The following is a 23472-nucleotide window of genomic DNA, read 5'->3' as shown; positions in this document are numbered from 1 at the left end:
AAAAAAAAGTAGATGGTCTCCCCATTCCCAAAGTTCAAGTAATTGTCTAATTCAGCTGAAAGTAAAGGCTCAGTACTGCCCAATTTGGCACCCAGTTTAATGACCCTAATTACCCAGGGACCCTATCATCAGATTTCTCATCATTTCAGGAAGTTGTGTTCTTCCTCCTTTGTCAGATCAGTACTCATTTCTCTTGCATACCTGTTCCTTTCTTCAGCTCCCCCACCCCCACCGCTTCCCTAAGTTGGTTCTTTTCCATTCACTTTAGCCAACAATGATCTTTGTGGCTGGTGGAAATGTATTTAAAAGATGTACTCATTGATTTAGTGTTATTTTAATGAGATTGTTGAGTTAGACACATGAACTTCTCATCTGTTGGAAAATAATCTTTGCAGCATTATGCTAGAAATGCCTCAACTTTAATTAAAAGAATGAGCTGTATTGGGTTACCATTTGCTAACTTTTATACTTTGAAATAAAGTCAGTTTGCGTATTTCTTCTAAAGAATAACTATTTTGCTTAAAACTGTGGGAGTTAAGTTTGGGTAAGGTACACATACATATACATTACAATTTCCATGTCCTCAGCATTAATGTATTTTAGGCAATATCATAGTTGAGTATTGTATTAATGACTGGAGAACAATTAAGCCACTTAATAAATATTTTGGGAACAGAACATCACACTATATACACATTCATGCTTTGTAGGAGGCAAGGCATGCTTTACTTAGTATGTAATTATTAAGTGAAATGTATTGCCAGTGACATGTTTACTTGTGTGTCTTAGTGTGAATACCCTGAAAGTCAGATTTAGTGAAATTCTTCCATTCTTAAACTTCTACTTGCTTTGCAGGGAGCTACTTTCACAATAAGGTAGTGGTAGGTTCCTGGTGGAAGAGAAATGATGCTTAGGGCTGTGACTTCTTTTGTCATTTTATGCTCTGAAAGCATGAATATTTTAAAATTCACTTAAAACTATATTTTAAAATTAAGAACTATTGGTTCTGGATCTTAGGTAGTATACAGAATTTCTTTGGTTTCCTCTCCACCATGGCCTGAATTTAAAATACACACACACACACACACACACAAAATCTAGTTTACTTCTATGTTTTATTTCATGTATGGATGGCCAGATTAAAATCTTAATGGTTAGTATTCTTACTTCGAATGATTGAATATGTGTTTTATTGGCATTCGGTTTGTAATCTATACTTTAAAATTTTTATATTTTGAAATGACTTTATTTTCCTTATTATAGTTACTAAAATACAAATAATTTAATGATTTCATTTATTTATCTTCTTATTTTTTTGAATTAGTTTTAGGCTGTGCTTGTTTTTAAAATTGAGTTTGTCAGAGTACAAACATATTTAAAAGTTGGGTCCCTTTCTCTCTCTCTTTCTGTCTCTTTGTCTGTTTCTTTCTCTCAGTATGTCTCTTACATTGAAATAAAATGTGTGTATTTTTGTCTTGTTTAATTAAGATTATAGCTAACCAGAAAATATATTTTACTTAGAATATCTTTCATATAACTAGAAAAATGTGATAAAAAATTAGAAAGGACAATATTCTGTGCTGTTTTAAAAAGAATTAGGATGTGAAATGATAGGATTGTTCATTACCTGGTGGGTGAGCTTGTGGAATTGAATTTTCTTTTTACTGTTTTGTGTGTCTTCATTTGCAATCCATTGTGCTATTGTTACTCATTAGCCTGGCTGACTAAGAAACCACACCTACCTAGTTTAGAAGAGAAATAGCTGGAGACTGTTGCTCAGCCACTCCACAGTTCCTGATATTAAAGTTGCAAACAGGAGGCATCTGAAATGTATTCAATCCTTCCAGTTGTAACTCTCCATTGAAGTTTTGTCCTGTGCATTCTACTCCCTGCAATGTTACACTCATCTCTGGCTGATTCGTTTTCATTGTAATTGTTCAAAGGTGGACTCATAGAAGCCTCAAAACGCTCACTTGAAAGGTATTGCATACATTGTAACCAAACGATTATACATGAAAGTTCTCTGTTTCAGAAGAGTTTCTTTTTTCTTCTGTGAAAGTATGGTTGTAGGAAACCAGTTACTTGTGTGTGGCTTATGTGTACTATTAATTTCATTTTCTGATAGCTTCCTCTCTTGTGATAGTTACTGTTTATGCGTATTTCCAGAAATGAGTAAAATTCTATGTGGCTTATACACAGTACTAATATGGGAGAGTTAGATAAAGACCTTGCTGCTTACAAGATGTTCATCTTGCCTTATGTAGCACATCTGAGGAAGCAAGAATTGTATTAACAGACCATGTATGTCCACCAGATAATCAGAAAGAACAACACACTGCCTTTTACATATATACTGAGGACACCTTTTACACCTGGGCTTCAAAGAGAGATGCTCCTTAAACTCCACTTTTACTAGGAGACCCAGCCACAGCCAAATTCTGAAGGAACTGGAAGGTGGAACATTTAGGGATTTTTAATGTGAACTGAGTCCATGGTAGCATTCCCTGGGATGCTAAATTGTATGTATGCTCCTACAAGTGACTCTACTTCTCTCTGACTGCTACGTTAGTGATAAAAATCAATTAGCTATAAATTTGGATTAATAATTTAAAAATATATTTACCTCTTTGAATGCCTGTATAAATGAAGTGTTTTTTTTTGTGAGTACTCCTGCTGCTATACTAAATCTTCAATTTAAATACTAATCTAAATACTTCAATAAAACTATCTATCTATTTTGCTTGCTTGCTTTTTCAATTTCCAGAGCTTCCTTTTGCCAGGCAGGTGTCCTGTTGCTAAGTCCTATGAAAATTTAAAATTTCTAGTCCTAATGAAAATTTTAAACTCTATTATCTTTTTCAGAAACAATCTGGTGCTAACTGAAACACACAAGAAATTATAGATAGAAACTGACTCCATTTCACTTCCCGAATGTAATTATGTCTTCATAAACTTTTTACTGTGTGCTTTTTTATTTTCCTTCACTAATATCAAAATAATTTTCTCTTATATTAAAAATTATAATCTTAAACAGCTAAAAGTGCATATTTCAAATGTTCAAAATGTTACGCACTTGCCTAATATTGAACATTTAGTTTTCCTCTCACATGATCTATATACACAGTGATACATTGGACATCCTTAATTGCTACTTTGTATTGTTGTTCTGGTTTGTTTTTGAGATGTGGTCTCATATGGCTCAGGCTGGTTTTACATTCCCTGTGTAGTAAAGGATGACCTGTCTCTGCTTCTACCGTGCTGAAATTTTAGGACAGGTATGCATCATCATTCCTGGTGTATGCAGTCCTTAACTATCAGACTCTGAGACTTGTGCGTGTTAGGCAGGTGCTCTACCAGATACATTCCTGGGCTAAAAGATACTTTAAACTTCTGATTAATTTTTTAAGACTCTAGAAAAGTACAGGTTACTGTGAGATAAGAAAATTATGTATGGGGCTGGAGAGATGGCTCAGGGGGTAAGAGCACTGACTGCTCTTCTGAAGGTCATGAGTTCAAATCCCAGCACCCACATGGTGGCTCACAGCCATCTGTAAAGAAATATGAACCCTTTTCCAGTGTCTGAGACAGTTACAGTGTACTTACATATAACAAATAAATAAATATTAAAAAAAAAAGAAAATTATGTATGATAAAGTTCCTAGGTAGAAGGGCTAAATCTTGTGTGGCTATGGTGTTTTATTTTTTCTTTCTGTTTTTAAATGAAGATGATAATCATCAAAGAGAAAAAAACATGGAGTATTGTTCCAGTTCCAGAATAGGACTGAAATGTTTACATTTTCTGGCTGGTTCTGGCTATGCTGGGTTTGTATATCATTTGCCAAATGCTTTAATTTGTCTAGGTTAATGCCCTAAGACTTCTACCAGTATATGATAGCCCAAGTCATTTTGGGCTATTACTAGTGGACACCCCAATTTTAAAACCAGTTCATTACTTGAGTCAGTATTTAGTAAAGTATAAAGTGTGTGTGTGTGTCTGTGTGTGTGTATGTCTGTGTGTGTGTCTGTGTCTGTGTGTGTGTCTGTATCTGTGTGTGTATATGTGTCTGTGTCTGATGCTGGAGATGAAATCCAGGACATTGTACATGAAAGCCAAATGCTGTACATTCTCTACCCTTAAAGCAGTATTTATTTTAGAATATTTAGAAAGTCATTCACAACAATTCAAATCTCAGTAATGCTTGGACTGAGAGTTGAAATTCAGTAGAGTTTGGACTGTTACAGTTGCTTTCTTCCAAATCTTAGTCATTGTTCCACTCAGTGATTATGATTCTCCCTAAAAGACCCCACCCTCACCAAAGTTACAGTGTTGTAAATCTGTCTCTTAAAATTCTTTTTTATTGATGATGATGATGACAACAACGATGATGCATCTAACTTAGGGTGGGGACCTTTGAGCATCATCTTCCTCATTGCTTGTCTTGGTTTTGCAAGATAATTACCAAAATCTTTCTTATCTAGACCAAGGAGAAGAATGATACAACTGGGTTGCAGAAAGAACAAAGAGTTAGGATAAAACCCTGAAAGTGAAGGTAGCAGAGATGATTCAGTAGCCTGTGTAGACATCAGGTCTAATCTCTTCTTGCATTGAGTGTTTGTAGCAAAGGCTGGGGAAGCCTGAGATCTTACTGGGTATCATCTTTGGAGGCATTGGATTCCAGTTTCTCTGCGTTGTAATAAGGATGTATAAGAAAAATATTTCAGTATAGAAGGGATGGAAAACAACAGTAGCAACAACAACAAATGACAGCTCCACACCAAAATGAAAAGCATAGACCTTTGTTCAGATATTTGTATAGCCTAAGGAGAAGTCACATCAAAAAATATTTTTCCATCACAGTTGTATCCAAGAGGGTTGGTGGGTTAGCTGTTGGGATTCCATTCAGGAAGCATGATGGGTATGTTATATGGTGGGATCCCAAAATGACTCTAGCTTATGTCAAGTTAATGTAAAACTCCCGGCACAATAAGGTTTGAGTAGTAAGTCAAAACACGTGGGCTCAATCATACTGAGCTAGATAGATGAGTGTGAGCTTCATCTATCATGTATATTCATGTGAACATACTCTTAATGGTCCCAGCCAAATCTATGCTATTGATCTTAAATCCTACTACTTTCCAGAAACACTCAAATTTGTAATTCCTCTTGAATTTCTCAGTGTCATGTACATGAATTTTTTAGAATGACTAATCAAACCTTTACATTTTCTCTGCTCCTTTGAAGATTTTGTCCTTCCCCATGTTTGAGAATTATGTTGAACTTGTTGAGTTCAATGCCTTCTATTCTAAGCATTCTGTCTGTCCTGGAGAGCCAGTTTTTTATTTTGGACTTTTCTACTGTTTAGTCTGTCTTCTTAGGGCACACAGCTTTAGGAAACGGAAGAGTAACAGAATTTATGAAACCAAGGCAGGCAAATTTTGCTGAAACTAGAGCTTTGGGACCAGGAGCTTCTATGCTTGTCTTATGTGGGATTTTCTGAGGACCTAATGATGAAAGATATTTTCCTTCTAGTACAAATCTGCTTGCTAGAGTGTCTTACATTACTTAGCATTTGAACAATAGCCTCTCTCCCTCCTTCCTTTTCTCCTTTCTTTTTCACCCCATTCTTCACTTTCTTCCTTTCTCTTGACTGTTGAAACAGCTTTTCCTGAGATAGTCAGTCTTGCCTTGGGAAAACAATTTCAGGAAGGAGAAATTGTGGGTGAGACACATAGTCCCCTACATCTGCAACAATTTTCTTATTACCAAGCCCTTCACCCTACCCCTATATAGGGTTGTAACCAAAATTTCCCCCTTGCAGACCTCTTCATTTCTCAGGGGAGAGAGGCTGCCCTCATTGTGTATGCTAATAAACCCAGTTTAATATGTTGAAGTTAGACTATAGTCTCTTTCCTGCCTTCTGTCTTTTTATTCTGCATTCAGAAATCTTGACAGACATATAACCTGGGCACAAAGGCATTTTTCTGCAATCCCAATGCAGGGTCAGTAGATATGGAGGATCTTTGGGATTTTGCTGGTCATCTGATTTAGGTGAATCAGTGAGGGACTCTGTCTCAAAAAAATAATGTGGAGAGCAGCTGAGAAAGACACCCAGTGTTGACATCTGGACTCTGCATGTATGCTTCCCTCCCAACACACACACACACACACATACACACACACACACACAGAGAGAGAGAGAGAGAGAGAGAGAGAGAGAGAGAGAGAGAGAATGAGAGAGAGAGAGAGAGAGAGAGAGAGAGAGAGAGAGAGAGAGATTTGTTAGTGGGTAAGTTGTCCATGTTCTCCTAACCCCTCACCCGAGTTCCTGAAACAACCCCTTATTAAAGTCTCTGTATAACACACAAAGGGACATGGAAGCAGAAGGGGAACTGGTTGGGAAGAGGGACAGCAGAAGTGGGTGGACAAACAAAGGTGGCATGTGATGAATGTGATCAAAGTATGTATGAAATGAAAATGTCATGTATGAAGGTGTCACAATGACATCCATTACCACACATGACATATATCTTAGCAAAATAATTTTAGAGAGGGATAAAAGATGACATTATGCACTCAAGTAAGTGGAAACCACGACTCAGTTAACTAATATTGCTATTTATATAGAATTTGTAAATCACATATTACATATTATTAAGTACATATGAATTTAAATAAATTGTTTGATCCAATACTGGGAATCAGTTTTCACTCACCATAGAAGGATCTTTTATTTTAAGTGAGTGTTCATACTTCAGTAAGCCAATGCTTTATACTGAACACCCAAAGTTTGGAATGGAATCTTCAGGAAGGACAAGTCATGTGAGGTTCTGTACTAGCTGGAGGAATCAGGAGCCATCTCCTCTTACTAGCTACATTACTGTGGAGAGCTGTGCAGTACTGCACCTTAAAGATGACGCCCGTTTCTGCCTTCTGCTGTGCCACAGAGAGTGTTCTCTATGGTAAACAACTCCTTATTTGGTTGTAGCTGTTGATCTACGGTTGTTTCCTCATATGTGGACCTATCTGCTTGCGCCACGTGGCTCACATGGGTTGGCTGCCTAGTGGGTTCTTAAGCTTTGCACGGGTGTTTCCTGGGGTCAGAAGTGAGAAGTCAGAAGAAGTCAGAAGTCAGAAGAAGTCAGAAGTCAGAAGTTAGAAGATTGTTCAAGGGCTCCTGAATAAACTGCTCAAAGAAGAGTTCGTGTGTTGTGTCTTTCCTCGCTGGATGAGATAGGCGCTGACACATTACCCCGTGCTACTCTCAAACTCTCCCACCCCTGCCCAATGAGGGGATATAACAGAATCTTAGAAACTGAATATTTATACAGTCTAGAGAAAAAGAAGGCATAGATAGTATGCTGATATGCTGCAAAGCTGTCTTCCCAATTAAAGATGCTCTCTGAAGTGCCACATGCCTAACTTGATGCATCTTACCCTTTCAGTCAAAACCTTCCAGCTAGAAGATGTTCTGCAATTTTATCACAGCACTTCAATAGAGAAATGCCTTTCTTTTGCCTAAAGCTGTTTACAAGGAAATGTGTTAGGATATGTTTATGAAATAAGAGATACAGGCACTTTTCTCCAGGTGAATTTTGTAAATGTTTGGTTTGATGTTGAGAATCAAACCCAGGTCCCCCAGAAGATCACAGTCAGTGCTCTAAAACACAGCCACCTCTCCAGCCCCTTTGGTTTGCTTTTAAAAATCTAAAGAGAAGACACTTGATCAGAACATGTCTAATTATAGGTATTAACTATTCAGTAAGAGTCTAGAGCAGGCCAAGTAATGACTTCATTACATCAAGATCCAAGCCCATACAGGGCTGGCAACATCAGAATACCCAGTGAAGCTACTACTAATGTGCAGCTACTAATTTAAAGTATGTGTCTCCATTTCTCAGGAGCTCCTGATGAGTTCCCTGCTCCTTGATGCTTCCATTTTGCAGAACGATGATCATATCTGCATTCTGTATTGTGGAGAGTCTGTGAGCCACCACTAGGCAGGTCTTCCCACTCCGGGCTTTATCAAGGGCCTGTTGGACCACCTGGAAGAAAAAAAGGACCAACTGACTTTCAGCTTGGGGTAGATTTTCCTAAACATGCCTAAACTCAGTTGTTCTGGTAATCTAATAATGTTCTTTTGCTTTACTGCCTGACTTTGGGAAATACTCACTCTGCCAGGTAGAAATGGGAAAAAGTGCTAAGGTAGGATTGGGTTGGAAGAACATTTACAAAAATGTGTGTTATACAGGTAAGGAGATGGTCCCAAGATTGAAACCAAGGGCCCATGTTTCTGTACCCATGTCCCCTCACCATCTCATTTTGCTCTAACCACCAGAAAAGTCTGGGAAGGTAGACAACGGGAATGTTCTCCCTGCATCAACTTCTTCCTCCACACATAAACTCTTCCTTTGCTAGATGATTTAGCATCAATGGAGAAGAACAAACTAGAAAAGAATATTTCCCTGGGCTTTTCCTGACCGGTCAGATACTTTCAGATAGTGACTCATTTTTCTCTAAGATGAATTCAAAGGAGAAAACCTTTTCAGAACCTGGTTGCCCAGCTTCAACCCTCACCTCTTCACCACCACTGGGCCTTCACTTCCCCAATCTGACCTTAGTATTTATGATATCGCACACTCCCATTTGACATGAACAAAGAATAGGTTGTTTACCTTCTCACTCTCATTGTCAAGGGCTGAAGTGGCCTCATCCAGCAGTAAAATTTTTGGTTTCCGGAGAAGAGCCCTTGCAATAGCCAGTCTTTGTTTCTGGCCGCCAGAAAGCTGCACACCTCTTAGTCCCACTTGGGTGTTGTATTTCTGTCTCAGAAACATTCAGGTTAACAAAGCACATTAGCAACTGTGGGAGAGAGACATCTAAAGAGTTCACATTTCAATACTTTTTAAAGGTGTGTCTCGACACACCTGAAATCCACTCTTAGTCCTATGAACACCATGGCCATTATTCTATGAAGGAATTTCTTCTTTCTTTCTATTCTCTCCCTCCCTTCTTTTCTCTTATTTTTTTCTTTATTGAGATAGACTGAGCCCAGGCTGGGCTTGAACTCCCTCTGTAGCCAACAGTGACCTTGAATTCATGATCCTTCTTTCTCACCTCTTGAGTCCTGGGACGACAAGCACGTGCCAGCATGCCCCATTTAGGTGATGCTAGAGATTGAACCCAGGACATTGTGCATACCAGCAAAGCACCTTACTAACTGAACTACAGCTTTTTCAAAGGAAACCTCAGAATTATAGCACAAGGGGAAAATAATGAAGAAAAGTGTTAGTAAACACAGATGAATTTATACTCCCTGCTTCTCAGTCCAAAACAATTAAAAAAACTTAAAACCACCAGGCAAAGAATGAGGTTTCCATCTCATGCTAATTCTCTGTGATCATATCACCAGATAGCTGGATGCAGTCTTCACTATATGCATGTCTTCTGTAAGTCAGAGATCCTGGCATTTATGCCCTACCCATACACATAGCCATACCCAAGTGCTCATGGTAACACTCTGCTCCTCTCGGTGTCTCCATGGTGTCTCTACCACTGCTTTAACACAAGCTTCTGCCCTCACCAGAAGCTTTTGGGTATTTCTGTCTATTTCTTTTGGAACCAAGGCCTCAAGTAAGTCAGCCTTGAATTTGCCTTGTAGTAGAGGCTGCACCTGAGCTCCTAATCAATTACTAGTGTATGTGACCACACCCATAATGCTCCTTGGATTCCTGGAAGAGCAAACAAAAATCTCTCTCTCTCTCTCCAATCTCCATGCCCCTCCTATCTCTCTTTTCTTTTTAATTAATTACTTAATTATATGTGTATGGGTGTTGTGCCTTCATGTGTGTCTATGAACCACTAATGTGTAGTGTCCTTGAAGGTCAGAAGAGTTACAGGAACTAGAGTTACATACAGTTGTGAGTGCTAGGAATTGAACCCAGATCTGCTGAAAGAGCAGCTAAGGTGTTAACTGTTAAGCCATTTTGCCATATCTCTCATTTTCTTTAACATAGATTCTAGGTTAACTGTGTAGCCCAGACTGACTTGGGACTTCCAACCCTCCAAAATGTTACTTTCAACAGGTGTTTTTATTCTTTAAAAATGTCATCCTTATAGACAACAAATAACCTCTGCACCTGGGAGGTGGAGCCAGGAGATTCACGAGCTGAGTTAGCATGTGGTCAGCATTTCAAGGCCTTCTTTCAAAACAACAAACCAAAAACCAGAAACAACAACAATCTTAAAAAAAAAAATCACTTTTTTTTTTTTGTATCTGCGTTTTGAGATCACAGGGCAACTTTAAGAGAAGCAGTTTTCTTTTTTGACTATGCAGTCCTCTGTTTCTATGGTGAGTGTTTTTACCTGCTAAGCTATGTCTCTATCCCTAAAAGCTTTTTTTGATCATTTCCCTTTCTAAAAATACCTAGAAGCATACCACTTCTATTAAGACAAAGGTAAAATGTTTTAGCCTGGGGTTTTCCACATAGAGTACTGCTCTGTTTTGGCCACACTTCAACTCTTCATTGTTTGATATATGCATCAGGATCTTAAAGTCCCCCTGAATCTAAAGCTTCTTTTAGGTGTTTGCATATTGATAATTCATCTGCTCAGAATGGTTTCACCCTTTCCTGACTAGAGAACCCCTATGTAATCTTTAAAGCCCAATTTAAAGGAATGAAAGTTAAATTTTCTTTGCTTGCTTCAATGGTTAGTCTTAATTACCCACTTGACACAATCTTGAGTCACCTGGGAAAGTAGTCCCAGAGAGGACTGTTTAGATTAGGGTGGCTTGTGGGTATGTCTGTGGGGGAACTCTCTTGATAATTTTAACTGAGGTGGGAAGACAAACCCACTCTGGGTGGTAGCATTCCCTAGGAAGGAGATCCTAGGAATCTGGAATGTGGGATTAGAGAAAAGGAGCTGAGCACAGGTATGTACACATTAATTCTTTGCTCTCTGCTTTTGAATATAGATATAATGTGACTAGCTGCTTTAGATTCCTGCTGACTTCTCCAAGGTGATGGACTGTAGTCTGGAATTGAAAGCCAAATACATTTTATCTTAAGTTGCTTTCTTCAGGGCATTTTATGAAAGCTACAGGAATTGCATCTAAGACAATTTAATTGGTATTTAAGTGCTCATTCAAACCTTGTCAGGCTCATTAAATACTATACTTTCATATATTCTTCTCCCTAGTCCAAACACGTAGCACTCTGTGTCTATTCTTATTTCAGACATTTTTCTTGAGATGTTGTCTTGTTAAGTACTGTAGGTGACTTCTGCTTTACCCTCTTGAGTCCTGGGATTATAAGTGTAAGCCACCACACTGGGCACCACTTAGAGAGTCTCTGTTGCCATGTCTTTGCTCACATACTATCCATAGGATCATCATTTAGAATGTTCTTTGTGTGTAACAATTATTTTTGTGAGCATGAGATTGCATTTGATTTGTCTTAAGTAATAGCTCGGTAGTGTACAAAAAGCAAGGCTGTGGTAGCTGTGTTGAGTAAATAAAATAAATTCATAACTGTTTGGATGAGGGTGAGGATAGGAGGTACAGAATCTGAGCCATCAGGACATGGCAGATGGATGAACCCATAAAGTCTAAAATAAAGGTAAAATAAGTCATCAGAAACTGACAGGGTGGCAACCATTAAATTCACTAAATTATTCCTGGAGAAATTAAGATTAATGCTATCTAGATGTTGGGGAAGACCCTGCAGTGCCTGGTGTATGTGCAGCTGTGTTGAGAATTACACAAGTGTACTTGCAAAGCTGACCTCTTTTTTTCAGAATTTTACATGGATATTGTGTTCTCAGACTGGGACTGATGTCAAAATCAGTTTGTTTGCATTAGAAATTCTTTTCTTGGTGGGTGGTGGTGGTTACAACTTGGGAGGTAGAGGCAGGCAGATCTCTGAGTTTGAGGCCAAAATATTATACAGAGTGAGTTCCAGGACAACCAGGGCTATACAGGGAAACACTGTCTTGAAAAACCAAAATGAAAAAAGAAAGAAAGAAAGAAAGAAAGAAAGAAAGAAAGAAAGAAAGAAAGAAAGAAAGAAAGAAAGAAAGAAAGAAAGGAAGGAAGGAAGGAAGGAAGGAAGGAAGGAAGAAAGAAAGAAAGAAAGAAAGAAAGAAAGAAAGAAAGAAAGAAAGAAAGAAAGAAAGAAAGAAAGAAAATCTATTCTTGGACAGGTGTGGTGGTACATAACTTTAATCCCAGCACTTGGCAGAGGCAGAGGCAGAGAGGCAGAGAGGCGGAGGAGGCGGAGGAGGCAGAGGTGGCAGATGCAGAGGAGGCAGAGAGGCAGAGGCAGAGGCAGAGGCAGGTGTTTCTTTTGTGAGTTAGAGGACAGTCTGATCTACATGGCTAGTTCCAGATCAACTAGAACCACATAGTCAGGATACCTTGTCTTTAAAAGAAAAATCTATCTGAAGAAAAGCTTGGGCTTCATTTTTATTTCTTCCCCAAATATTTATTTCAGAGTGACACTATATCTTTTAACACCATGTTTACACCAAGGCAGAGTGCAAGCACATAAAGACATAACAAATCAAAGTTAGTCCAGTGCATTACATATGAATGGCTAGCAGGCTGAGAAAAAATACACAAAAATATCATGTTTGTTTTTTGCATCTAGCTTTATGTGAGACTGCATCAAAATCAGCACTCGTTTTGTAGCTCAAGATTTCAGCTGAATCCTTACCCTGGGGAGCCCTTCAATGAAAGAATGGATGTTGGCTGCATCTGCGACCTCTTTGATCTCCTCTAAGGGCACCATGCGGCTGTTATCACCATAGGCAATGTTCTCAGCAATGCTACAGTTGAAGAGCACAGGCTCTTGGGAGACGATGGCTGTCTGGGAACGTAGCCACTGCACGTTCAATTCTTTTACATCAACACCATCAAGCAGCTGCCAGAGCAGAGTGGAGACTAGTTTGTTAACAACCGTGTCATGTTACACTTCATGCTATTCACACATATACAAATCATAACAAGAAACCTAGGAATTCAAGCTATTTTTTGAAGTATATGTTGCCAAAAGAAGATTCATAAATCACCTGTTGGATAGGAGCTCCCAGCTTATAGCTTACTGAAAGTACTGATACATATACTTCCATAATGGCTACAGGTTCCAGGGATATGCACAGAGAGTAGGGTATACCCAGTGTTCTGTCTCAAAGTCACATAGAAAATGATTGACCTCCCCTCAAGTAAAACACTTACGGATCCCCAATCCATTATTGATCTCCAATGAAAGATTTGGCTGATTGATACAGGAGTCTATCTGTAGAGATGGGCACTTGGCTCTGGGCCATATGTATTCATTCACACAGCTACTTCATCTGCTGTTTGATGAACTTGCTTGCTATGTGCCTGGGGCTCTAGGTACTGGGGAAGTAGTAATGCAATGCAAAACTCCTCCTTACCCTGAGAGTTTGTACTGTGCCTGACAGATGCACATACCCTAGCAACTCAGAGAAGGTGGCATGAAGTCAGGGTAATGGAACAGAGAAGGACTGAGGCAGAGGGCATCTAGGATGCCATGGGAAGGAACTCTGGGACCATGCCAGATGAGACACAGGCAGAACTTGAGTCATAATGAGCTAGTGGAGGAGCAACAAGAAAAAAGGCACACAAACTGTTAAGATGGATGTTCAGCACACAGTGAGAGGGAAAGGGAAATTTGGAGAGGGAGCCAGGAGCCAGATCACAAAGGGCTTTGGTGGTGTTAAACCATGTTTTTGCTGGGTGGGGAACCACTCTCCATTGGTTTCAAGGAAGGAGTGTTTATGCTTCCTGAATAGATGCTACCTCATTCAAGGGAGCTTTATGAACAGCTGTTTTCCAGATGTTAGTTTAGACTCTATAATGGAGAAGACTATAAGTTATAGGAGAATAAGATTAACATGACAACCTTTAACTTTTAGGGAACTATAATTTTTATTGTGTAAGGGAGGGTTCAAGATGCAAACTTTGTGTATATAAGAAGGGGAGAGAAGAGAGGAGAGATGCAGTGGTGGGGGAAGGTAAGATACGAGCAAGGTCAAGAATGTAATCCTTGGGTTCAAAGGAGGAAGATATTGTTTCTTTTTAAGATTAGGATTCTCAGCTTAGTTGATTTGGAGGTTGATTTGGAGCAAGTCTTAGCCTTCCTGCCTCCCCTCCCCCTTCCCCACCCCTGCCACCAATGGTCTTGACAGCTGAGGGTGTGGACGGCCAGTGAGATCAGCCAAAGGGTGGAGACCATTATGGGTCTTGAGCCAGAACAGGGGGCAGTGATAATGTTCATCCATATTCCAAAAGAATTCTACAGCTTCTAAGATAAGAACCGAGGGTGTCAGGAAAATTTGATTCTGGGTCATTGTCAGTTTCAATGTCCTACCCACCAGTTTTGTTGTGGGGCTGCTGTTTCCTTAGGTAAGAGTAGAAGAGAGTTGCTTTGTTTGTCTTTGTGTTTGCTCTGCTAGGCTTACCTGCACATTTAAGGGTTTGCCATAACGCCCAGCTTAGGTGTTTTAAGTCCAGCTTACCACTTGTCCTTTCATGGGGTCATAAAATCTTTGTAGCAGTTGAATACAGGTGCTTTTCCCACAGCCACTACTCCCAACAAATGCTATAGTCTTCCCCTTCTCAATGTTGAGAGACATGTCCTGAAGGACAGGAGCTTCTGGCCGACAAGGATAGGAGAAGGAAACTTCCCGAAATTCTAAGTTCCCTTCACAGGTGTCCTGTGAAAGGAAGGGAGCAGTGTTTACAGTAGACTTAGGAAGGTTGGACCCATGGCCATGCCCTGGATAAGTGCTCAGTGTAAAATCTTCACGTTCCCACACCATTCTGATGTCAAACACAATCCTCTCCAGAGAGCCACTGACTCAAGGCTGGTCCTCATCAGCATTTGCATGTGTGATTTTATGTGTGTATGCCTTACTGCCTTAATTGCTGGACTATGTTCCTGCAAAACACTAGAGTATTTCTGTTTGCCATCACAGCCTGCCTGTTCTGCTGATTAGCTGACCATATTCTCTAAATAAAAATTGTTGTTCTTTTTCTTAAATTTAGTTTGAGCTTTAAAAACCATTTCCAGCTTAACTCAGAAATGCCTTATAAAACTCTGCACATGTTTTACTTTAAAAACTGGACTCTGTTTTACAGTTAATATACATTGCTTTGAACTATGAGTGTTCTTCATTTTCAGTTAATCATTATTTGACAATAAGACTTAGCTGAAAGTTTACTTTTCTCTGTGTTTTCAATCTCTTTAGTCATTGGTGATTGTAAGCTAATACTTTTCTATGCTAATGATATTCTTTTTAAAGTTTTTTATAGTTTATTTGTTTGTTTGCTTATTTAATTATTTTTAATTTTATGTGCTTTGGTGTGAGGGTGTCAGATTCCTTGGAATTGGAATCACAGACAGTTTTGAGCTTCCATGTGGGAATTGAACACAGGTGTTCTGGAATAGCAGCCAGTGTCCTTAACTGCTGAGCCATCTTTCCAAACTCAACTAATGATAATCTTAAAAAACTTTCCAGAACTATAACTAAATGATGGTTACTTATTGGCCTTTCTCTCTCCTTCCTTTCCTCCCTCTCCTCTTTTTTTTCACATTTCCTCTCTCCTCTCTCTCTCTCTCTCTCTCTCTCTCTCTCTCTCTCTCTCTCTCTCTCTCTCTCTGTGTGTGTGTGTGTGTGTGTGTGTAATTCTGGGAGTCAAGGTCAGAGTTTCATACATGCTAAGCACATGCTCTACCACTGAATTGCATTCTCCAACACATTAAAGTATTTTTTGGCTTTTGTGATCAAGGTAGATGCAGACTAAGGTTAGACTTTCAGACAAAACCCTTAATAATCATGTGCTGTATTCTAAACTCAGGAGAAAAAGTACAAAGCATGTTTGGGGAATAGGTGTGGAGTTCAGGAGAGGAGCACTTGCTTAGCATTTGAGAAGTCCTAGGTTAGATCCCCAGTACTGTGGATGCGGGGTGGAGTGACTGTGGCATTTGGGAGATGGAGGTGGGAGGATCAGACATTCAGAGATCACTTTTGGCTACATAATGAGTTTGAGGCCAGCCTGCCCAGCACGTGTTCAATCTTGTCTCAAACATAAGCATAAAAATACAAACAAAATTTGTTTGAGACCCTAAGATATGGTTAAAGGTTCAGGGAGCAGAAGAAAATACCCACTGTGGTGCATACTAGATCTAAGAGGGGAATAGAAGTCATTTATTTTTGGTTTGTTCATTTTCCTTTTGCTCCTACAAACATATACTATTTGGGGGGTGGGGGTTGCAATTGTTTCTCTGTATAGCCCTGGCTGTCCTGGAACTCACTCTGTAGACCAGGCTGGCCTTGAACTCAGAAATCCGCCTATCTCTGCCTCCCAGAGTGCTGGGATTACAGGCGTGCTCCACCACTGCCCAGCCAAACATATGCTATTTGCTTCAGTGTTAAAATACAGCAGATAATAGATAGAACAATTATGTTCTGATACCTTTGGAAAGTCACAAAGAGATGTTCTAGAAAATCCCTAGATCTTAACACATTTCAAAGTTTATTCTTACTATTTTAATTAAAATATGGAAAAATTCAATCTTATATAAATGGGGGAAATGTAATAGGCTGCTATTTGTCTGTTAGCTTGCTTTAGTCCATATCAATATGTGGAATTTATTTGCCCAGATTTCAATTTATCAAAGCATAGGTGATAATTTGAAATTTTTTGTATTAAATAAAATACTGAGTAATTTTGTAGTCTTTATATGAAATATTTGTGTTCTATGTCATGAATATAATTTATCCCTTCTTCCCTTTCTCCTTCCCTTTCCTCCCTACCTCCCTCCTCAGCTTTTATATGCATATTGTTCTAAAGGGCACATAGCTGTGAGATACTCAATTTCTCTTTGAACTTTTAGAAAGAAATAAAAGCAGCATTTTCACACTTAGAAATCCCAAAATCTTAAATATTCTCATGTTCTTTGCTTTCCAATATGTTTGATTTTCCTGTGATGTATCTTTGAGTATTCCATTTTGAGAATTTTAAGGTATTTTTATTTCTGCTACCAAATATGCACACAAGCAACTTACTAATTTTACACTTCCACTGATACTGTATTACCTTAAACTGTCATATAAGTAAATCTACTATTAAAATTCTAGAGAGAAATAGTGTACTTTTAAGTGAAAACTTTAAGTACATACTTAATGATGATTCTAATTTTTAAATATAAAATTCCTAGAAAGGTTTTGACACTGAACATGTACTTAATGTACATGTTGTGTTATCAAGAAGTGTATCATTAAATTATTTAGCTCTCCGTTGTTTCTTTTTCAATACTCATGGTTTCTTAAAGTTTGTAGTTAAAAGTGTGTACAATAATAAATGTATTCTGTTCCTCCTTTTCCTCTTATGCAAATATGTTTTCCATGAAAAACTGTGTTTGACCTAAAAGACATTGTTTGCCTTGAAGATGTGATTAGAAAAAAATGGATGAAATCTAGTCAACATTCATGCAAGACCAAAACCACTGTTATCTAAATACATTTTGACTTAGTAATCAGTCTTTCATTGAACATTCTTATGATATTAGGCATGTAAACATAAACATTTTTTTAAACATAAAACATATTTTAGGATTAGAGGTGAGAATCTGACTGGAATCAGGTACTCCTCCTAGAGGTGCTAAAATTCTTCTAGACAAACTTCTGATACCTGATCTTAGCAGACTATTCTATGTTGTGCTTACTGGCTTTTTCCCGTTTTGACTGCAGCTGTCTATAGTTGGTTGGTTTTTCAGCAAAGCAAACAGGTGTGCAGCTCCAGCTTTGGCTTTGGAATATTCAGGAGCCCAAACAAGTGTTTCTCCGATGGCCATAGCCCCATATGCAATGGCGGTAAAGACTCTGTTGGAAGAAAAGACATCAGTGTCTCAGGTCTATGGTAATAGCAGAACTTGCAGAGTAGAGGGCACATGTGAACGAACAGAAGTCAGATGGCACCACTGATGCTAAAGGCTCAACAATAGCATCTCCTTGTAGCTTTCTGCCAGGTGCTCTGTCAGCAAAACAACCTTTGGGTTATCTCAAAAATGCCTCTTTTGATTAGTGATCAAACATTCCTGCCAATGAGCATGAAACTTTTGATAAGGGTGTGATTGTTGGAGATCTGGCAGGGAACCCACTGACAATAGGGAGAATGTGCTATAGTGGCAAGATCTGATGCAGGTCCCCTCTTTGTTTGAATGCAATGTAGTTAGAGCAGGTGACTGAAACTGGGTTAGATTAATCTTCTGCCTTAAGCCTTACACTGTTTGAAGAGCAAACCATGCACTTACACTTTCTTACCCTTCCTGAAATGACTAAAGGACACTTCAACAAAGGATAGAGGAGGAGATATGTTGTAGTTTGCTGCAGATTCTGATCTCAGTTTTGACACGCTTATTATAACCCAGCAAGCAGGCCAATAGTGTTTGATAGCACACAGGACATTCACAGAGTTGTGACCTAATATGTGGTTAAATATCTTTTTCCTATTTTTCTGTTTCATTTTAGATGTGCAAATAAATAATTCAGCCACAGCAGGACACACTTCATCACAACATTTAAGCACTAAGCGAAAGGGCATTTTTGGACACCAGTACTTGTTTGCTTTGATCTATCTTAAGCATGTGTAGGGGTCTGGCAGTCTAGGGTACCACTGTGATCCCTGCAGTCAGGAGGCAGAGACAGGCAGATCTTTGTGAGTTCTAGATCAGCAAGGTCAACATAGCAAGCTCTTGGCCAGTCAGGGCTATGTAGAGATACCTTGTCTCAAAAGCCAAACCAAACCAAAACCCAAATGTGTCTGGATTCCTCGTGAATTACATCCTTTGCTACCTTGTGACCTCTCAAAGGATGGGGGCTGTGATCTCTTCAGTGACTTTGACTTTGGACAACCCCCGCCCTCCAGTCCTGCTGGTTTCACAAAGAAACAGAGTAGAAAGTATACCAATACCCAGTTTACAGGTTATTTGTTGCTAAAACTACTGTTGTCAATAGTTTTTTGGTACTAACAAATTTTTATTACTTTTTAAAGAAATTGTTTAATGTCTCAAAATGCCGTTCAGAAGCTAGATATAAAACTATAACAAAAAGAATTTTCAAGTTTATGTAACATGCTAAATAGTCTTGTTTGTTGTTATTTGATGCAATGTATCTTTATGTCACTTAGGCTGTTCTTGAAATTACTACATAGGCCAGGCTGGTCTTGAACTCCAGATACCTTGCCTCAGTCTCCTGACAACTGGGATTACAGGATTGTCTCTGTGCTCTACTGTATTTGTTTTAAATGCAAAGGGAAATTCAGGCTGGATCAAACTGAATCCAAGATCAGGATTCAGTAGGTGAGATGGCAAGACAGCTGTACTCAGAGTGTGGTGACCTGAGTCCTAAATTATAGGGTGGAGCTTCACAGGTTCTCAGAAGTCAGCAACTGAGAAAGCCTAGTATCTTTCTTAGTCACTGCTCTATTGCTGTGAAGAGACACTGTGGCCATAGTGACTTTTATCAAAGGGAGCATTTAATTGGGGATTTGATTACAGTTTCAGAGGTTGAGTTCATTACTATCAAGGTGGGAGCATGGTGGCATACTGACAGAAATGGTACTGAAGAAGTAGCTGAGAGATTCACATCCTGATCCACAGACAGTAGTGAGAGAGACAGGGCCTGGCATGGGCTTTTGAAACCTCAAAGCCTTCCCTCAGTGATGCTTCTCCTCCAGTAAGGCCACATCTCCTAATCCTTCTAATCCTTTCAAAAAGTTCCACTCCCTAGTGACTAAGCATTCAAATATATGAACTTATGAGGTAATTCTTACTAAACCTACTATGATGTAGTTTAGTATGTGCACAAATATTCATCCATCCTAAAATTTTTACTTTTAGAATCCTTTAAGCATTAGGCACAGATAACCTGAGCTTCCTGTCCTTGACAGTTTCCTCTTTAAAATGGGAATGTAACCCAGAAGGGCTTTTCTTTTCTTTTTTTTTTAATTTTTTTTATTCGATATAATTTATTTACATTTCAAATGATTTCCCCTTTTCTAGCCCCCCCACTCCCCGAAAGTCCCATAAGCCCCCTTCTCTTCCCCTGTCCTCCCACCCACCCCTTCCCACTTCCCCGTTCTGGTTTTGCCGAATACTGTTTCACTGAGTCTTTCCAGAACCAGGGGCCACTCCTCCTTTCTTCTTGTACCTCATTTGATGTGTGGATTATGTTTTGGGTATTCCAGTTTTCTAGGTTAATAACCACTTATTAGTGAGTGCATACCATGATTCACCTTTTGAGTCTGGGTTACCTCACTTAGTATGATGTTCTCTAGCTCCATCCATTTGCCTAAGAATTTCATGAATTCATTGTTTCTAATGGCTGAATAGTACTCCATTGTGTAGATATACCACATTTAGAAGGGCTTTTCTTAAAGCCTAGTTTGTGTGGGAGAGCAATGACCTAAAAAATGGACATACCTGCTTTGTGCTCCCATTTGCCTAGATTGACTTAACTAGCAGTGAGCTGAACTGCAAATCTTTACAACTCAACAGACATTTAATATACAGACAGAATTCAGGGCTGAGCTCTACAATACAGTCAAATCAGATCTTTCAAATCCTGCTCAAACTCCTACGGCATTGGGATGGAGGGTCTACCCAGAGAAATGCACCATCAACCTTCATGCCAAACTTGGCTTGGGGCATCTCATCCAGGGGTTAGCCATGAGGCTAGTCAGATATACTAATAGATAGTTAAAGTTACTAAAATACCTTCATTACATTAAACATGAAACACATCACACGTTATAAGTGATTTTCCTATTGAACTAACTCTTGAGACACAAATATGTAAAGTGGGAATTAAATAAGGCCCAAACAAGATTTCATTGTGTGAGCTGATTTGAACTGAATTCCTATGTAGCTAGGCAAGCATCCTACTCATGACGCTCTCCTCCCAGCCAGATTTCTCTTTTAAAATTATTCTTTGAGTTGGCACACAAAGTAATGGGGTTTGGCATGAATTTTCATACATTCTCTGTCTTCATATGCCTGTGTTGCCCATGGGAAGAAATTTTGGTACAGCATATGCCACTGAATTGATCATGAAACCTTTGGTGTTGGCCAGAGTGAGTAAGAAGGGTGAACAGGGAATTAGGAAGGAGCAGCCTGGCACTCTTAAGCCTTGTATCTTACTTCTGTGGGTTGTCTAACATGGACAGCACTGCCACCTTCTTATTACATTGGTCCTTCCAATGTTCTGAACACTGTGCAAATACCATCACCTATTATAACTATTAAATAGAAGTAACCCCCTAAAACATAGACATAAGCGATTCCAGTTTTAGCACAGCTGATCCAAACAGGGGTAAGCAGCATCTTCACTGCTCATGTGTCTCCTCTCAGCCCTGTTCCAGTTTGTAAACAATGAGTAATTGATCCCTCCTGAGAGGAAGTTTAGTATTCCTCAAGCTGGTTCCCAGGATCACATCTAAAGTCCTGCTTATTTGCCCAGCATGTCTGACTTGAGTTGTAAACAAGAGCTAAGAATAGCTACAGGTTCCATGGTGGTTATCAGAACTAAATGATATATGGCACCTGGTGGTAACAAATGAATTTGTGTGTTGTTCCTTTCATGAAATGGAGAGTTACTGGGATCTTTCATATAGTACACGGTAGGTCTCATCATAACAGTCAATACTGTAGAGTATAAAGTCCTCTTTGGGTGGAAAGTAGAGTAGCTGTCATCCTGGAAGTGCTCATTCAAAGTGCTCATTATCCTCTTCCCTTTATCCAGATGCAAGTCAGAGGCCCTCTCCTCCCACTCCACATCTTATTCATGATGGATGGAGGGATACCACAAACCACTGAGATTTATTTGGTTCTCTGGAGCTGGAGAATGTTTTCAAACACATGATACAATCTGACCACCTAGGAGATAATTAGGCCAGGAACTTCCCAGTTCACAAATTAGGAAACCCCAGCTCGTGAAACTCATGCAGCTGGCCCAAGATCACACAGACTGCAAAGTGAGAAAGTCCTGCTGACTGTGTTTCTTTCACATGCTGCGCTTTCTGGTGGTAAGCATGGTGTCTGCCCTCATGCCTTGTTTCATTAGCCCTTGTTCCTCTCCTGGGATCTACACAGGCCTTAGATATGCATTCTACTTTGACTTTCCTCTACAGATCCCTCCTCTGGTAATCTGACTGGTTTATGTGGCTTTTCTTTCATGTAACTCCTGGGGAGGAGCCAGAAGGAGTGGACAGTTGTCATGAAGGGCCCAAATAAAGAAGTATTTCCTGTTTGAGAACTGAGGTGACTGTTTCAATTCCAAGGTCAGTTCTTCTAAGCAAAGATGGCCACAAAGGCCTAAGGTTCTTCTTTCTAGCCCTTAAGTGTTTCAAAGTATCAGTCTGCCTTTAAGATTTATTTAAAATGAAACTTTGTTACTATTGTTCTGGTAGCTATATTTGATTCTGAAAATCCAGGGTAGCTTTCTTTTGAAAACTGTATTTAGATTTTGAAGAACAGGAAACTCACTGCATGAGCATGAGCATGTGTGTGTACACACTCAAGACACACACACACACACACACACACACAGAGGCACCTATGTGTTGACTGTCTACTTTAGGAAATTCCCAAGCCATTATTATTAGTATAATATACTGCCTGGATTTCTTTTTTTTTTTTTTTTTTTCTTTTTTCTTTTTGCCTGGTGCAGTATTGAGTTTTGTCTATGTGTACTACAAAGAAGGAGGTGACTCACTGATAGAAGAAAGCCTGAAGTAGTCATGGTGGGAAGGTCCAGAAGCCTCTGCTAGTTACCAATAGTTTCTGGTTTATATTGTGAAGGCATATCAGCTAGGACCTTGCCTAGTGACACCAGTACCAAACCTTTCAGTTTTTGCTGTGGATGGACTCTTGTTATATATAGTTCATGCTAGCCTAGAATTCACTATGTACCTAAGTTGGCCTCCAACTTTTGATCCTCCTGCCTCAGCCTCCAAAGTACTAGGATTACAGGCTTTTGATTGGATACCTACTTTATTAATGCAGAATGAGAAAGGGGAAACTAAATTTATTTTGTATCCTCAAAATTCTGTATGTTCATAGAGAAGTAATCAACTGAGCTTTGTCAGGCTAACAGTGAGGGGACTATTTTACCACCCCCTGAGTACTAGGGGCCTACACAGGCAGTTTTCTGCAATCTCCAATCCCTAGCCCAAATTCAACAGGATAAAAAAAATCTTATTATCCTATTTAAAAGCTCACTTCAGGGAAACTTCTACAGCGGTGTAGATGATACTGGTCATCTCTTGTTATAGGCATGCCTGCTCCCTTTACCAAGAGGCCCTTCCCCTCATCAACAACATGACAAACTCATGTGGCTGCATGAGGAGATTGTGCTGTGGTACTGTCTGTATACCTGCACTTCTCAGC

The 23472-nt window shown here is 39.3% G+C and overlaps 1 protein-coding gene across 1 annotated transcript in view; it reads right to left on the bottom strand.

Moving 5' to 3' along the window:
• Positions 1-7854: 7854 nt before the first annotated feature.
• The window catches only part of Abcb5 (ATP binding cassette subfamily B member 5), a 90521-nt gene continuing 74903 nt past the window's right edge, over positions 7855-23472 (bottom strand). Inside the window, exons 23-27 of the mRNA XM_052186653.1 lie at positions 17752-17908; positions 14540-14737; positions 12712-12918; positions 8674-8820; positions 7855-8043 (exon numbers count right to left, since the gene is read on the bottom strand). Of these exons, the coding sequence (XP_052042613.1) occupies positions 7855-8043; positions 8674-8820; positions 12712-12918; positions 14540-14737; positions 17752-17908 (898 nt within the window). The remainder of the gene's footprint in view (positions 8044-8673; positions 8821-12711; positions 12919-14539; positions 14738-17751; positions 17909-23472) is intronic.

This window comes from Apodemus sylvaticus, chromosome 6, assembly GCF_947179515.1.
Source record: "Apodemus sylvaticus chromosome 6, mApoSyl1.1, whole genome shotgun sequence".
Taxonomy (NCBI): Eukaryota; Metazoa; Chordata; class Mammalia; order Rodentia; family Muridae; genus Apodemus; species Apodemus sylvaticus.
The sequence above is the reverse complement of the archived record's forward strand: the minus strand, read 5'-3'. Positions and strand labels throughout refer to the sequence as shown.